At 42.6% G+C, this 12,608-nt stretch overlaps 1 protein-coding gene across 1 annotated transcript in view; it reads left to right on the top strand.

Annotated features, from left to right (window-relative positions):
• Nucleotides 1-573: 573 nt before the first annotated feature.
• Nucleotides 574-12,608, top strand: part of TBPL2 (TATA box binding protein like 2) — a 25,614-nt gene continuing 13,579 nt past the window's right edge. The window contains exons 1-5 of the mRNA XM_011961859.1: nt 574-627; nt 3,474-3,934; nt 4,564-4,651; nt 6,567-6,658; nt 11,430-11,597. Of these exons, the coding sequence (XP_011817249.1) occupies nt 574-627; nt 3,474-3,934; nt 4,564-4,651; nt 6,567-6,658; nt 11,430-11,597 (863 nt within the window). The remainder of the gene's footprint in view (nt 628-3,473; nt 3,935-4,563; nt 4,652-6,566; nt 6,659-11,429; nt 11,598-12,608) is intronic.

Raw genomic sequence — 12,608 nt, 5'->3', positions numbered from 1 at the left:
CAAAAATTAGCCGGGTGTGGTGGTGCGCTCCTGTAATCACAGCTACTTGGGAGGCTGAGGCAGGAGAATGGCTTGAACCCGGGAGGCAGAGGTTGCAGTAAGCCAAGATGGCACTGGGCAAAAGAGTCGGATTCCATCTCAAAAAAAAAAAAAAAAAAATCCCCTTTTTCTCACTAACTTTCCATGCACTTGCACCGAGAATTTCTCTCCTGGAAGCAAAGACCACATTGCAGGTATCGAAGGAAATCAAATCTGCAGGCCCAGGCGCCTCCCAGCTGCAGGCGGAGTAGGGTGACTGCTCTCAGGCGAGGCGCCCCTCTCCGGCCCACCCCTAGTCCATCTCCGCTTCCCAGCGCCCATGGGCCAGTAGCTAAGTTCCGCATCCCGCTCCAGGAACCATCGCCCAAAGTTTCTCTCGCGCCCTCTGCAGGAGCCTGGGCCGAGGGCCGCCCCGCCTCGCTGCCCCCAGGCTCATAAATGGCCTCTGCGCCCCGGCCCGAGCGGGTTCCGAGGCTGCTCGCTGGGTGCTTACCCCCTTAGCCGCCCCCACCCCCAACAGTGGGATTACTGTCCATGGAGCAGGAGGAAACCTACCTGGAGCTCTACCTGGACCAGTGCGCCGCTCAGGTAAGGCTGCCGCCACTGTGCCACAGTCAGGACCCAAGTCCCGCCCGGTACTGTGTGCCAAGGGCTTTGCCTTCGTTCCTCTAAAAACTCATAGCGACCATAAGAGGCGGGCTTGGTTTCCCACGTCTTTCCGTTGAAGGTTAGAAGCTTCGAAAAGTGAAATAATTTGACCAAGGTTGCCAAACAGAGCTCGAACTTCATCTAGCGCGAATCCAGAACCGTTCACTCAGTCACCAGATTACACGGGCTATCCCGGGTTGTTTTGGTTTTTGTTGATTGATTGATTGATTTTTTCTGAGACGGAGTCTCGCCCAGGCTGCAGTGCAGTGGCGCGATCTCAGCTCCCCGGACTGGCTTGAACTCTTGACCTCAAGTCATCTACCCACCTTGGCCTCCCGAAGTGCTGGGATTTCAGGCGTGAGCCACCGCTCCTGGCCCCACGCCCGGTTCTAAAGGACACGCACAGAGAGCGCGTCGTGCTAGTTGTAGTGACTTCAGGTTCCCAAGGGTTTCTGCTTTGACAGGGGAAACAGAGATCCCTTGTACCCTGCAGCATGGATGCCAGTACTAGGCCTCCTTCGAGAATTCAAGGTGGTCTCAGGGTTTGCCAAGTATCAACTAGAAACACCTGTGGCTTCTTTTAGTTAATTACTCTTAAGACTTTTAAAAATCCTTAGCATCGGGCAGGGTGAGGTGGTTCACGCCTGTAATCCCAGCACTTTGGGAGGCCGAGGCACGTGGATCATTTGAGGTCAGGAGTTCAAGACCAGCCTGGCCAACGTGACGAAGCCTCGCCTCTACTAAAAATACAAAAATTAGCCGGGCGTGGTGGCAGGAGCCTGAGTCCCAGCTACTCGGGAGGCTGAGGCAGGAGAATTGCTTGCATCCAGGAGGCAGAGGTTGCAGTGACCCGAGATGGCGCCACGGCACTCCAGCCTGGGTGACAGCGAGACTCCATCTCAAAAAAAAAAACAAAAAGCAAGAGAGCAATTTTTTTTTTCTTTGCTGGGAGAATTTTTTATAAAGACAGTGGTCAGCACTGAGGTAGAAATGCTGACTTTCTCTAGAATTTAACACAGCAAAGAGCCCAGGCAGGAAAGGTTCTGAGAATGATAAGTGGATACAGTTTAACAAAAAATAACTAAAGATCCTGAGGCCAAGGATGCAGTGAACATGCTACACAGACATGTTCTGAGGTATGTCCCTACAGGCAGACCCTGCAGGGAGCCCGTCAAGTGTCCATTACTGTAAAACATCCCCCTTCAACTCCTCGCCATTGCCTTACATTCTTGTGTACGTTTAGCTTTGTTCCCTGATAAAATGCCTTGATGGGGAAGGGGAAGGGAGACACTGTTGCAGCTTTGGTGCTTTAGCGTAAATTGCCCTAGGAGACCTTTTCCATCTGGGACAGGTGAGGCCAAGGAAACCCTGCAATGGAATCAGGGCCCATTGTCCCCACCTCACTTAAGGCCACTCTGTGGGTTGAGGGTGGGGAAAGATGGGAGCCTATCATGTATTCAAAATGAAACAGAGGTAAAAAATCTTATTTCAAGGGACTAGCTTGATTTTTTTTCTTCTAAGGGCTTTCTTCAAACAATTAGTCACCCCTGCCACCTGCTGGACTTGTAACAGAACACTCCAATAGGCTCTAGTCAGATGTACATTAGCGGAGGTAGCATTGAAATGGAGAAGATGCAACACAGTGCATTCCTGACCCTTCAGTGGTCAGAAAAGAAATAAGATCTTTTTGAGTTTCTCCTGCAAGCAGTGCTCAAAATCTGGAGTCCAGGCCTGTAACTTGGGTGAAGCAGGTGGTAATGCATTTATCAAGGTAATCGATTTTTTTCCCATAATAAAGCCCATGAATTTTACATTAGTTGTTTTCCTCAGGTGCACACGTCATTCTCTCCATTGCTGGATAATGATAGTTGAGCAGCCTTCCCTGGACTGAAAATACATTGATTTACACTATTCTTACCATTTAAGTTTCAATAACTTTTTTCCTAGTGTAAATTCTTGTAACTAGAACATTACAAGAATTCTTATTACACCTTTGCCTCAGAAGGAATAACCATGGGTCTTTAGTGAATCTTGATTAGCATTCAACTATATCTTAAACTTCCTTCATTTATTTAAATTTAAAACTCAAAATTATTTCAAAGTTAAGTCAACTAAAGTTTACAATTAACTTAAATAGTGCAGTATATCTGTTCTCTTCAAAGTATACAACAATTTAGAGCATGGTTACTCAACTGCCTCTATTGCAAAATTGGACTTAGAGAGTGGCAACTTATTAGAGATCTAACCAGAGTAGCAAAGATAGTCTATGAAGAATGCTTTTTCTGCATTTTATAACATTCTTTCCTGTTTCCATTAAGTGTGCTGTAACTGTAATAGAATCTTTTTTTAGTTGGAGTCTTGCTTTTATCCAGACTGGAATGCAGTGGCATGATCTCGACTTACTGCAACCTCTGCCACCCGGGTTCAAGAGATTCTCATGCCTCAGCCTCCCCAGTAGCTGGGATTACAGGTGTACACTACCACGCTCTGCTAATTTTTGCATTTTTAGTAGAGACATGGGCCAGTCTAGTCTCAAAACTCCTAGCCTCCAGCCTCCTCCTGCCTCGGCCTTCCAAAGTGCAGGCATTATAGGCATGAGCTACCACACCTGGCCTGTAATAGAATCTTAATGGCATTTTCTAGAAAGAAGCAGTGCACGAATACAAGCAATCTTGAACTGCCTCTAACACTGAATACATTGCCTGCCTGCCAAAGTGACATCCCTTTTGTGTAACACGCTGTTCTGTCTGTTGTGTTTTTGTCTGTCTGTTTTGGGAACTGCCTAGGATGACCTTGCCCCACCCAGGTCTCCCCTGTTCAACCCAGTTGTACCTTATGGTATGTACATATTGAATGCATCCAATCCGGATACTGCATTTAATTCGAACCCTGAAGTCAAAGAAACATCAGGTGATTTCTCATCTGTGGATCTTAGCTTCCTACCAGATGAAGTTACCCAAGAAAATAAAGACCAACCTGTCATTAGCAGCAGACATGAAACTGAAGAAAATTCTGAAAGCCAAAGTCCACAAAGTAGGTTGCCATTACCGAGCGAACAGGACATTGGGCTGGGCTTAAACAGCAGTAGTTTGTCAAATTCCCATTCACAGCTGCACCCTGGTGATACTGACTCAGTCCAGCCCTCTCCTGAGAAACCAAACTCCGACTCCTTGTCTCTGGCATCCATAACTCCCATGACACCAATGACCCCTGTTTCAGAATGTTGTGGAATTGTACCTCAACTACAGTAAGTTTTTATTTTTGTTTTAATTGAGCAGATTGGATACACATTTTATATTCCTGAATGTGATGACAACTAATTTCAGGATAATAATGTAGGGAAGAGAATTTCAGATTTCATAATTCTTTGTTTTATCAGTTCTAAATGGATTGTTGCTTTAGACAGTTTGATTATCTGTAAGGCGAAGCACTAATTCTTGATCCTCTATGGTGGGTGGAGGGGACTTAATAGACACATTCTTGAAGGATTGTATTGTTTATACTAAAGCACTGAAGTTGCTGAAAATTGTGGGTAGGGTTGGATAAACACCAAGGATATAAAGATGTAAAATTTAGTTTGATTTGCAAATTGATTCAGAATTATAATTTCTATTTTGAGGCATTGTTTTGAAAAAAGATCTAAAACTTAATTTTAGCAGCTAGTCATGAAATTTTAGGAAAGGCTCTTTTAGCACTTCACTTTGGGATTTTACACTTTACTAGGAATCATGTTGTCATGTATTTCACATTTGGAATAATTCTCCCCCTAGGAAATTGCTAAGGTATAACCTAAGAAATGAGAAAATAAGTTGTTTCGTATTTTTTTTTTTACTCTTCATATATGATATAATTTTCTAAACTGACTTATTTCTTCAGGAATATAGTTTCCACTGTAAACCTGGCCTGTAAGTTGGATCTGAAGAAAATAGCTTTGCACGCAAAAAATGCAGAATATAACCCAAAGGTAAGATTTCTCAGTATTCCTTTCAATAATTAGCTTCTCTTTAGATTTACTTTTCTTAATATCATCATGATATTGACCAATTCCTCTGTTTTTTCTTAAAAAAATTGTTACTGAAAAAGCTTTTGGCAACTCAAGGTTAATATCTCACTCTGTTTTGAATTATAAAAAATAGTCTCATTCTTTATGCTGAATAAAGCAGTAATTGAGCAGTTCCTTAAAGATAAGCTCTTTCCTTTGTCATTCAAAAAGATTTTTCCGTATGACTATAATTTTCCACCTGACTATTGGGATGCTAACTTTCTTATATTCCATCATATTTCTGGAAATAATTTTTGCTAAATGTTGTCTCAGCTACCTGACACTTATTTATCTTTCCATTTACAATTCCTCTTATTTGAGAAGGCTAAATGGATTCTTGCCCCTATTGCAAAATTGGACTTAGAGAGAGGCAACTTATTAGAGATCTAACCAGAGTAGCAAAGATAGTCTATGTATAAAGTATAAAGTTCAAGCTCCTATTTACTAATGTAAGATTCAGGGATTCCCCCCCCCCTCAAAGTTTAATAAAATCTGTTCTTTCTTGTATCCTGCCAAGGCCAGGCATCCTGTTTTCAATGGCTTGTTTACCTAGGGTAAATGGATTTGTCGATCCTGTCAACTTTTAACGATTTGCCAGGCTCTGTACTTAGGAATACAAAGACGAGTAAGACCTGCTTCCTACTGGCAAAAAGTTCACTGGCTTAGGTGGTGGAGGATTTACGAAATTAGATGAAAAAAAAGGTCACATTCGTAGGAACCTAGAGACCTTGCAGGCATCAACTATTTATGTATTATTTGTTTTCACTGTTGTGGTAGTATTGTTGCTGACATCTGAATTTAAATGTTACCTGCATGTTACCCAAATACAATAAAGCTTTCCTTTTGATATTTCATACAGCTGACAATGGTGAGGACACACACGCAAAGATGAGCTAAGATCCTCACAGCTGCAGCTGTGATCACATTATTGCGCAATCAGCATTTTAGGCAACTTTTATTTTCCACCATCCTCAGCACACCCCTCATTTTGGATGAGGGATAGGAGTAGACGGGGCTGGGGATGAAGTGTATAGGATCTCTCTGAACTTGTGCTTGACACCCAAAGAAATTCTGACTTGGCCCTTAAGCTAGTACCCACCCCACTTCCCTTCCTAGCTTAATCGGGGAGAGGAGTTGGGGTGAAGAGACTGTGTAGGAGCAGGCCATTTGATGACATGTCAATGTGGCAGGCCAGAGGTTCCCTACCCTAATGTGTATCAGCCTCACCTCCAGGGCTTGCTGATGCTACTGGTCTTGGATGACACTTTGAGAACTGTAAGAGGCAAGAACTTGACATCAACTTTCTGTCATTCGTCTTTAGCATGGCTGTCATATAGACTTCTGCATTTTGGTTGCTTTTCTGTACATTGTAAAGTCTTGGTGAGCCTTTAACATACTTCTTATTTTTTTCCCAAAGATTCTTCAAAAGAAAAGAAGTGTGTCAAAGTAAAAAGTAGGGAATCTGATCAGTTTGGGTTTTCAATCTTAACTTTACCATTTCCTGCGTAATATCGGAGGTTAAATAGCTCCTTGTTTTCCCTGAGCACTAAATGAGGATGATAATGAACACAGGTTCATCCTATCATGAGGATAAGTAGGAACTGAAACATAACAGGCATTCAAATTTAACAGTTACTGATATTATTTTTACCTGTTAATAAGTACATTTTAGAATCATCATTATTTTTGTTAACCTTAATGTAGGGAGAAAAGACCCAGGCATTTAGTTTTCCCATCCAATCTGTTTCTTGGAGATTTTCGTATGCAGCTCAGCTTTTCAATTGGGATAATGTTATCTCCTAGCAGAGGCTAATTCTCTTTTGGTTTCTGAGTATAGAGGTTTGCTGCTGTCATAATGAGGATCCGAGAGCCCAGGACAACGGCCCTTATATTTAGCTCTGGGAAGATGGTCTGCACGGGCGCCAAAAGGTAGGAGGAATTGTCCCTCCGCCGTTTCCAGGGAAACAGTTTAGCACGTGAAACAAGGAAGCATAGAATTAATGTGCTAAAGCACATAGTAGGAGTAAAATGCCCTCCTTTGCTGAAGACTTTATTCAATGAAATACCTCATTTTGGGTTAAAAACAGTCTTATAATACTGACTTGGGCCAGGCATGGTGACTCACATCTATAATCCCAGCACTCTGGGAGGCCTAGGCAGGAGGATCGCTTGAGCCCAGGAGTTTGAGACCAGCCTAGGCAACATAGTGAGACTCCATCTCTGTTTAAAAAAAGAAAAGAAAACTAAAAAATAGCTGGATGTGGTGGTGCATGCCTGGAGTCCTAGCTTCTTGGGAAGCTGAGGTGGGTGGATCACTTGAACCCAGGAGTTTGAGGCTGCAATGAGCTATAATCATATCACTGCACTCCAGTCTGAGTTACAGAGCAAGACCCTGTCTGTATTAAAAAAATAATAATAAAATACTGATATATCCCCATTTTACAGTTTCCCCTATTAAACCGAGGGGACTTAACTGTTACAACTTGTTTCTAAGGTAATTTTTTTAAAGTTACAGTAATGATAAAGTGTGTTATAAGCCTAGGCAAGTAGTTACTGTGGATTTTCCTCACTGCAGATAAATGGATAGAACTTTCTAAAGGAGCTAAATTAGACATTCCTTGACCTATTAGCTTGCATTAGCTCAGGAGGCATCCCTTAAAAATCTCATCTCTCCTGGATCTCACCCAGAGGAAGCCCTGCGTTGCTGGGTATTCTTTCACCATGACTCTGTAGTGGGAGAGCCTGTTCTCCCCTGTAGGTGTTAAAAGATGAGAAACAAACTGTCCTCCTGAAAGGCTGTGCCGATTTCTAGCTCTAGAAATGTACTAAGTGTTCATTTTATCCTATGAACACTGGGTGTCGATATTCTTTTCATATTTCCTAAATTGGCAAAAAGTTATGTTGGTTTACATTTCTTTGATTTACTAGTGAGATTAAATAACTTTTTAGAAGCACAGAAACTGCTGTGCCGTTTGCTTAATTATCTATGGAGAGAATTATCTTTTGTTTTTGTGTTTAACTATTTTCACCACTTTATACTGCAAATATTTTTTCTTAGATTACTGTTTATGGTGTTTTATGGTGGGTTTTTTTGTTTGTTTGTTTGTTTGTTTTTCTGAGACAGGGTCTCAATCTGTTGTCCAGGATGGAGTGCAGAGGCATGATCTGGGCTCACTGCTACCTCCATCTCCCAGGCTGAAGCCATCCTTCCAGCTTGGCCTCTCCAGTAGCTGGAACCATAGGCATGCACCACCAGGCCTGGCTAATTTTTTTTTTTAGAGATGGAGGTTTCACCATATTGCCCAGGCTGGTCTCGAACTCCTGGGCTCAAGTCTCCCAAAGTGCTGGGATTATAGGCGGCATGAGCTACTATATCTGGCCTATGGTGGGTTTTTTTAAAAAAACATAAATTTTGAAGGGTATATTCATTTTATCCCATTTTTTCTTTGTTTTCTACATTTGGCTTTGCCCTTAAGGCATTTGTGTACAATATTATACAAATATTGACTTTCATATATTTTTCTGGTCTTTTTCAGGTCCTGCTTTGTGATAGGAAAAGGATAGCTGGTATTTTGATTCACCTAGAGCTTTCTCTAGATGGAAATGTTCTATATCTGCACTGTTTAATGCAATGATGTAGCCACTAGTCATGTGTGGCTATCGAGTGCTTGAAATACAGCTAATACAACTGAGGGACTGAATTTAATTTATATTAATTGGACAGAGCAGATCTAGAATTTTATTTCAACGTAAGATAACTATTTTTCCCAAATGATCATTCGGTACTCAGATACATTTACTGAAGAATCCATTGTTGCCACATTTCCCCCTACCTGTTTTTACATATTAAGTTCTTCACATGTGTCTGAGTACATTTCTGGACTTTCTCTTATGTTGATCCCAGGAATCTCCATTTTAAAGTGATTATTGCACAGTTGTGCAAGATGTCTGTAACAATGTTCATTTCAGCATTAAAACAGGGAAAACCTAATTAATAATAGGCTTTCAGCCAGGCGCGGTGGCTCAAGCCTGTAATCCCAGCACTTTGGGAGGCTGAGACGGGCGGATCACGAGGTCAGGAGATCGAGACCATCCTTGCTAATACGGCGAAACCCCGTCTCTACTAAAAAGTACAAAAAACTAGCCGGGCGACGAGGCGGGCCCCTGTAGTCCCAGCTACTAGGGAGGCTGAGACAGGAGAATGGCGTGAACCTGGGAGGCGGAGCTTGCAGTGAGCTGAGATCCGGCCACTGCACTCCAGCCTGGGCGGCAGAGCAAGACTCCCTCTCAAAAAAAAAAAAAAAAAAAAAAAATAGGCTTTCAATCTGAAGTCATAAAGTAAAATTATATTAGCCATATACACACACATACTGAGCTGAAAGGATGGTCACATTGTTTTAAGTTGGATTGCAGAGGGAGAAGTAAGCAACTAAATGGTGTTTATTATCCAACTTTCATTGTAAAATATGCTCATGTTACACATACTACACACATTCATGAGTGTCTTTTCTCATCTGAATTTATTTGGTTCCTAAAATCTGATTGTGAAAGTTTGGATAATGAGTTCAGATAATAAGAGATACTTGTTATTCACATACATTTGGTTTTGAAGTTTTGGATAGTGAGTTGCGAGAATTTGGTTAATAAGAGGTGCCAGTATTATCTCCGCATTTTATCCAAACCTATTCTCTTTAGTTGTAATAGCAAGAGTAGGAGAGATACCTGTGTTTGCATAGGAAAAGTGCAGAAGATCAAATTTAGGTAGTTAACACTGCTATGGGTGAGATTTTAAGATTTTTAAACTACTTTCTAATGTTTGTACAACGAACATGTATGCAGACTTTCAACTATTAGTGGTTTCAATAGAAACTTCTGTGTCCTTAGAATATCACAGCTGATATCCCAAGAAACTACAGGACTATGCAAACTTGAAATTTGAACTTATTTACATTATGGGAAATGTAATAGATCAGTTGGGCAAAATGTAGTTCAAAATGGAAACAGTTTATTTCACTGCTAACCTGGGGACATGGCCTTGCTAAGGACATTTCAGGAGTGAGAAGTGGATGAAGAGAGCCAAGGGTAGTGCTGTGCAGCAGTAGTCAATCTAGTGACTAGATACCAGATCAACAGAGGGCCATGTGCAGTGGCTCACACCTGTAACCTGAGTACTTTGGGAGGCTGAGGTGGGGAGGGTCACTTGAGCCCTGGAGTTTGAGCCCAGCCTGGTGCAAGACAGCAAGACCCTGTCTCTATAAAAAGTTAGGTAGATGTGGTGGTGCATGCCCCTGCAGGCTACTTAGGAGGCTGAGGCAGGAGGATCACTTGAGCTCAGAAGTTCAAGACTACAGTGAGCTATGATCGTGCCACCGCACTGCAGCCTGGGTAACAGAGCAAAAACCCAGTCTCTTACAAAAAAAAAAGGGGGGGGTGAGGAGAATCAACATTATCAACATTAAATGAGGTGACACATATATGAAGTAATGAATACCCAAGAGGGGGCAGTGTTGGTGAAGGATCTGGATAAGAGAATCAAACGCTTGCTTTGGTCCAGGCAAACAAGTTCAAACTGGCTTTTATTTCAGGTGTTTCTGATTTACGGCCTAAAACTAGGGCCAAACCCATGACAGGGGTGGAATTCACGTGAATCACCCACCAGGTGTTGCTACCTACTGTTTTGTTTTGTAACAGTGGAAGAATACCTAAGGAGAAATGAAGCCTCACCTCTCAGGACCCCACAGGCTCTGCTATGAATTTAGGGGTGCAGCAGGACAGACACTTAAAGGACATAGCCACAGAGTAGGACAAATTCCTGTCTTTCTTGTGTTGAGTATGAATTGAATTGAAGATTGGGCAAGAAAGCCAAGCAAAACAAGGCGGGTTTTGAGGTATTTTCATGTGGTTGTTTTGGACAATGTGTCCAGTAAAGACTCAAGAACTGATATCTTGTCTGTGCCACTCAGTCAGCACACATCTTACCTCCTTATATGTGATTTTTTTTTTTTTGTATGCATGTGTCCTTATTTTTCTTGTTGTTCCCCCCCCGCTTTTTTTTTTTTTTTTTTTTTTGTATTTTTAGTAGAGACGGGGTTTCATCATGTTGGCCAGGCTGGTCTCGAACTCCTGACCTCGGGTGATCCGTCTGCCTCGGCCTCCCAAAGTATTGGGATTACAGGCGTGAGCCACTGCGCCCAGCCATTGTTCTCTCTAAAGGGACACACTTTGAGACTGGATAAATGGTTCCCAAACTGTAGTGAGCAGCACAGTTACCTAGAGGGCTTGTTAAAAGACGGATTGCTCGGCCCCACCCCCAGAGTTTCTGCATGTCTGAGGTGGGACCTGGGACTTTGCATTTCTAACACATTCCCAGGTGAAGCTGCTGGTCTGGGGACACACTTTGCTAATCCTTGGAATAGTTTTAGCAAATAGCACCCAAGTAAAAGTAACAGTACCTCATATATGAAAGGTGACTAATAAAGACAAAAATTTGATTGTGTTCAATAGCTGTACAACTGTACAAGATCTTTTATAAGGTGCTAGGGACCAAAGTATGGGAAGTAAGTCCTCCTCACAAAGCCTACAGCTTCATAGTGTATGTTGAAAGATGAACACGGTACAAACGGTAACAATCCAATACAACACCAGTAGTTTAGAGGATGTAGTGATTAAGATATCTTTAAACATATTTGCCCCTCCCCAGTGAAGAGCAGTCTCGACTTGCAGCGAGAAAATATGCTCGTGTGGTGCAGAAGCTTGGGTTCCCTGCCAGATTCCTCGATTTTAAAATTCAGAACATGGTTGGAAGCTGTGATGTGAGATTTCCCATCAGGCTGGAAGGTTTGGTGTTAACCCATCAGCAGTTCAGTAGGTATGATGGTTATATAGCTTGAACTTTGAATTTACCAAGATATTTAAGTTACATTATGGGTTGCTTATATAATGTATCTTTTAGAGAAACTGTGATTTAAAAAGAAAAAAAGGCAGGGGACACAATAGTGAAAAGATTAAGATGCTATGTATGCCTGAGTCCTCACATGTGCCTAGTCTTTTGAAATCATGGTTCTAAAACTTTAAGTTTAAATTGCTTAGCAATCACTTAGCTCATTAAAGCACACATCTCTGACTGGGCTTCTTCATTGGAGATTTTGCTACAATTTGTGCTTCTAAAAAGCTCAAAGGTGATGCCAGTGCTGCTGGTCAGAGGCCCACGTGTTGTGATCCACTGATCTACAGATTATAAGCACCCACGTAGAAAATAAGCACACATGTAGCTTGGCAATGGCGCTGGCAAGATAAGGCATGTGAAAAGGACTAGGGCAGTAGGAAGGGGCTGACAGCTGGTGAGGGGAGAATGGATTGGAGAGAAGATGAAAAAAGAATGGCGGTAGCAGTCTATGAAAGCAATCCTAACTAGCTTTCCCCTATTTGAGTGTGTGTGTGTAGCTGCAGCCCCCATCACAACATTGTCTGTAGTATATTCCTCTCCCTAGAGAACATCTCTTCCTGACTTCAAACTTCCCATCTCAACAGCTAGTGCTCTTCCACCTGCCCCCAGCTGTTTTAGTGGCTCTCCCATCCAGCCCAGGCCCTCAGAGAGCAAGGACGGAGGGTAACTCATCAACACCAAATCCCTCAACTCACCAAGATATAAACCTGGGCTAGGGCACTTGACCTGGGTTAGAATCACAGATGCTCTTAAATTCTCTTGGCCAAGCTGGAACTGAAGTTCTTTCATTCCAACGTCTTACCCTCTCGGCCATCGAATGACTACCCTGTTAGAGTAGATAGGGGCCGGGCGCGGTGGCTCAAGCCTGTAATCCCAGCACTTTGGGAGGCCGAGACGGGCGGATCACGAGGTCAGGAGATCGAGACCATCCTG

Source organism: Colobus angolensis, unplaced genomic scaffold (genome assembly GCF_000951035.1).
Source record: "Colobus angolensis palliatus isolate OR3802 unplaced genomic scaffold, Cang.pa_1.0 Scaffold57, whole genome shotgun sequence".
NCBI lineage: Eukaryota > Metazoa > Chordata > Mammalia > Primates > Cercopithecidae > Colobus > Colobus angolensis.
The sequence above is the reverse complement of the archived record's forward strand: the minus strand, read 5'-3'. Positions and strand labels throughout refer to the sequence as shown.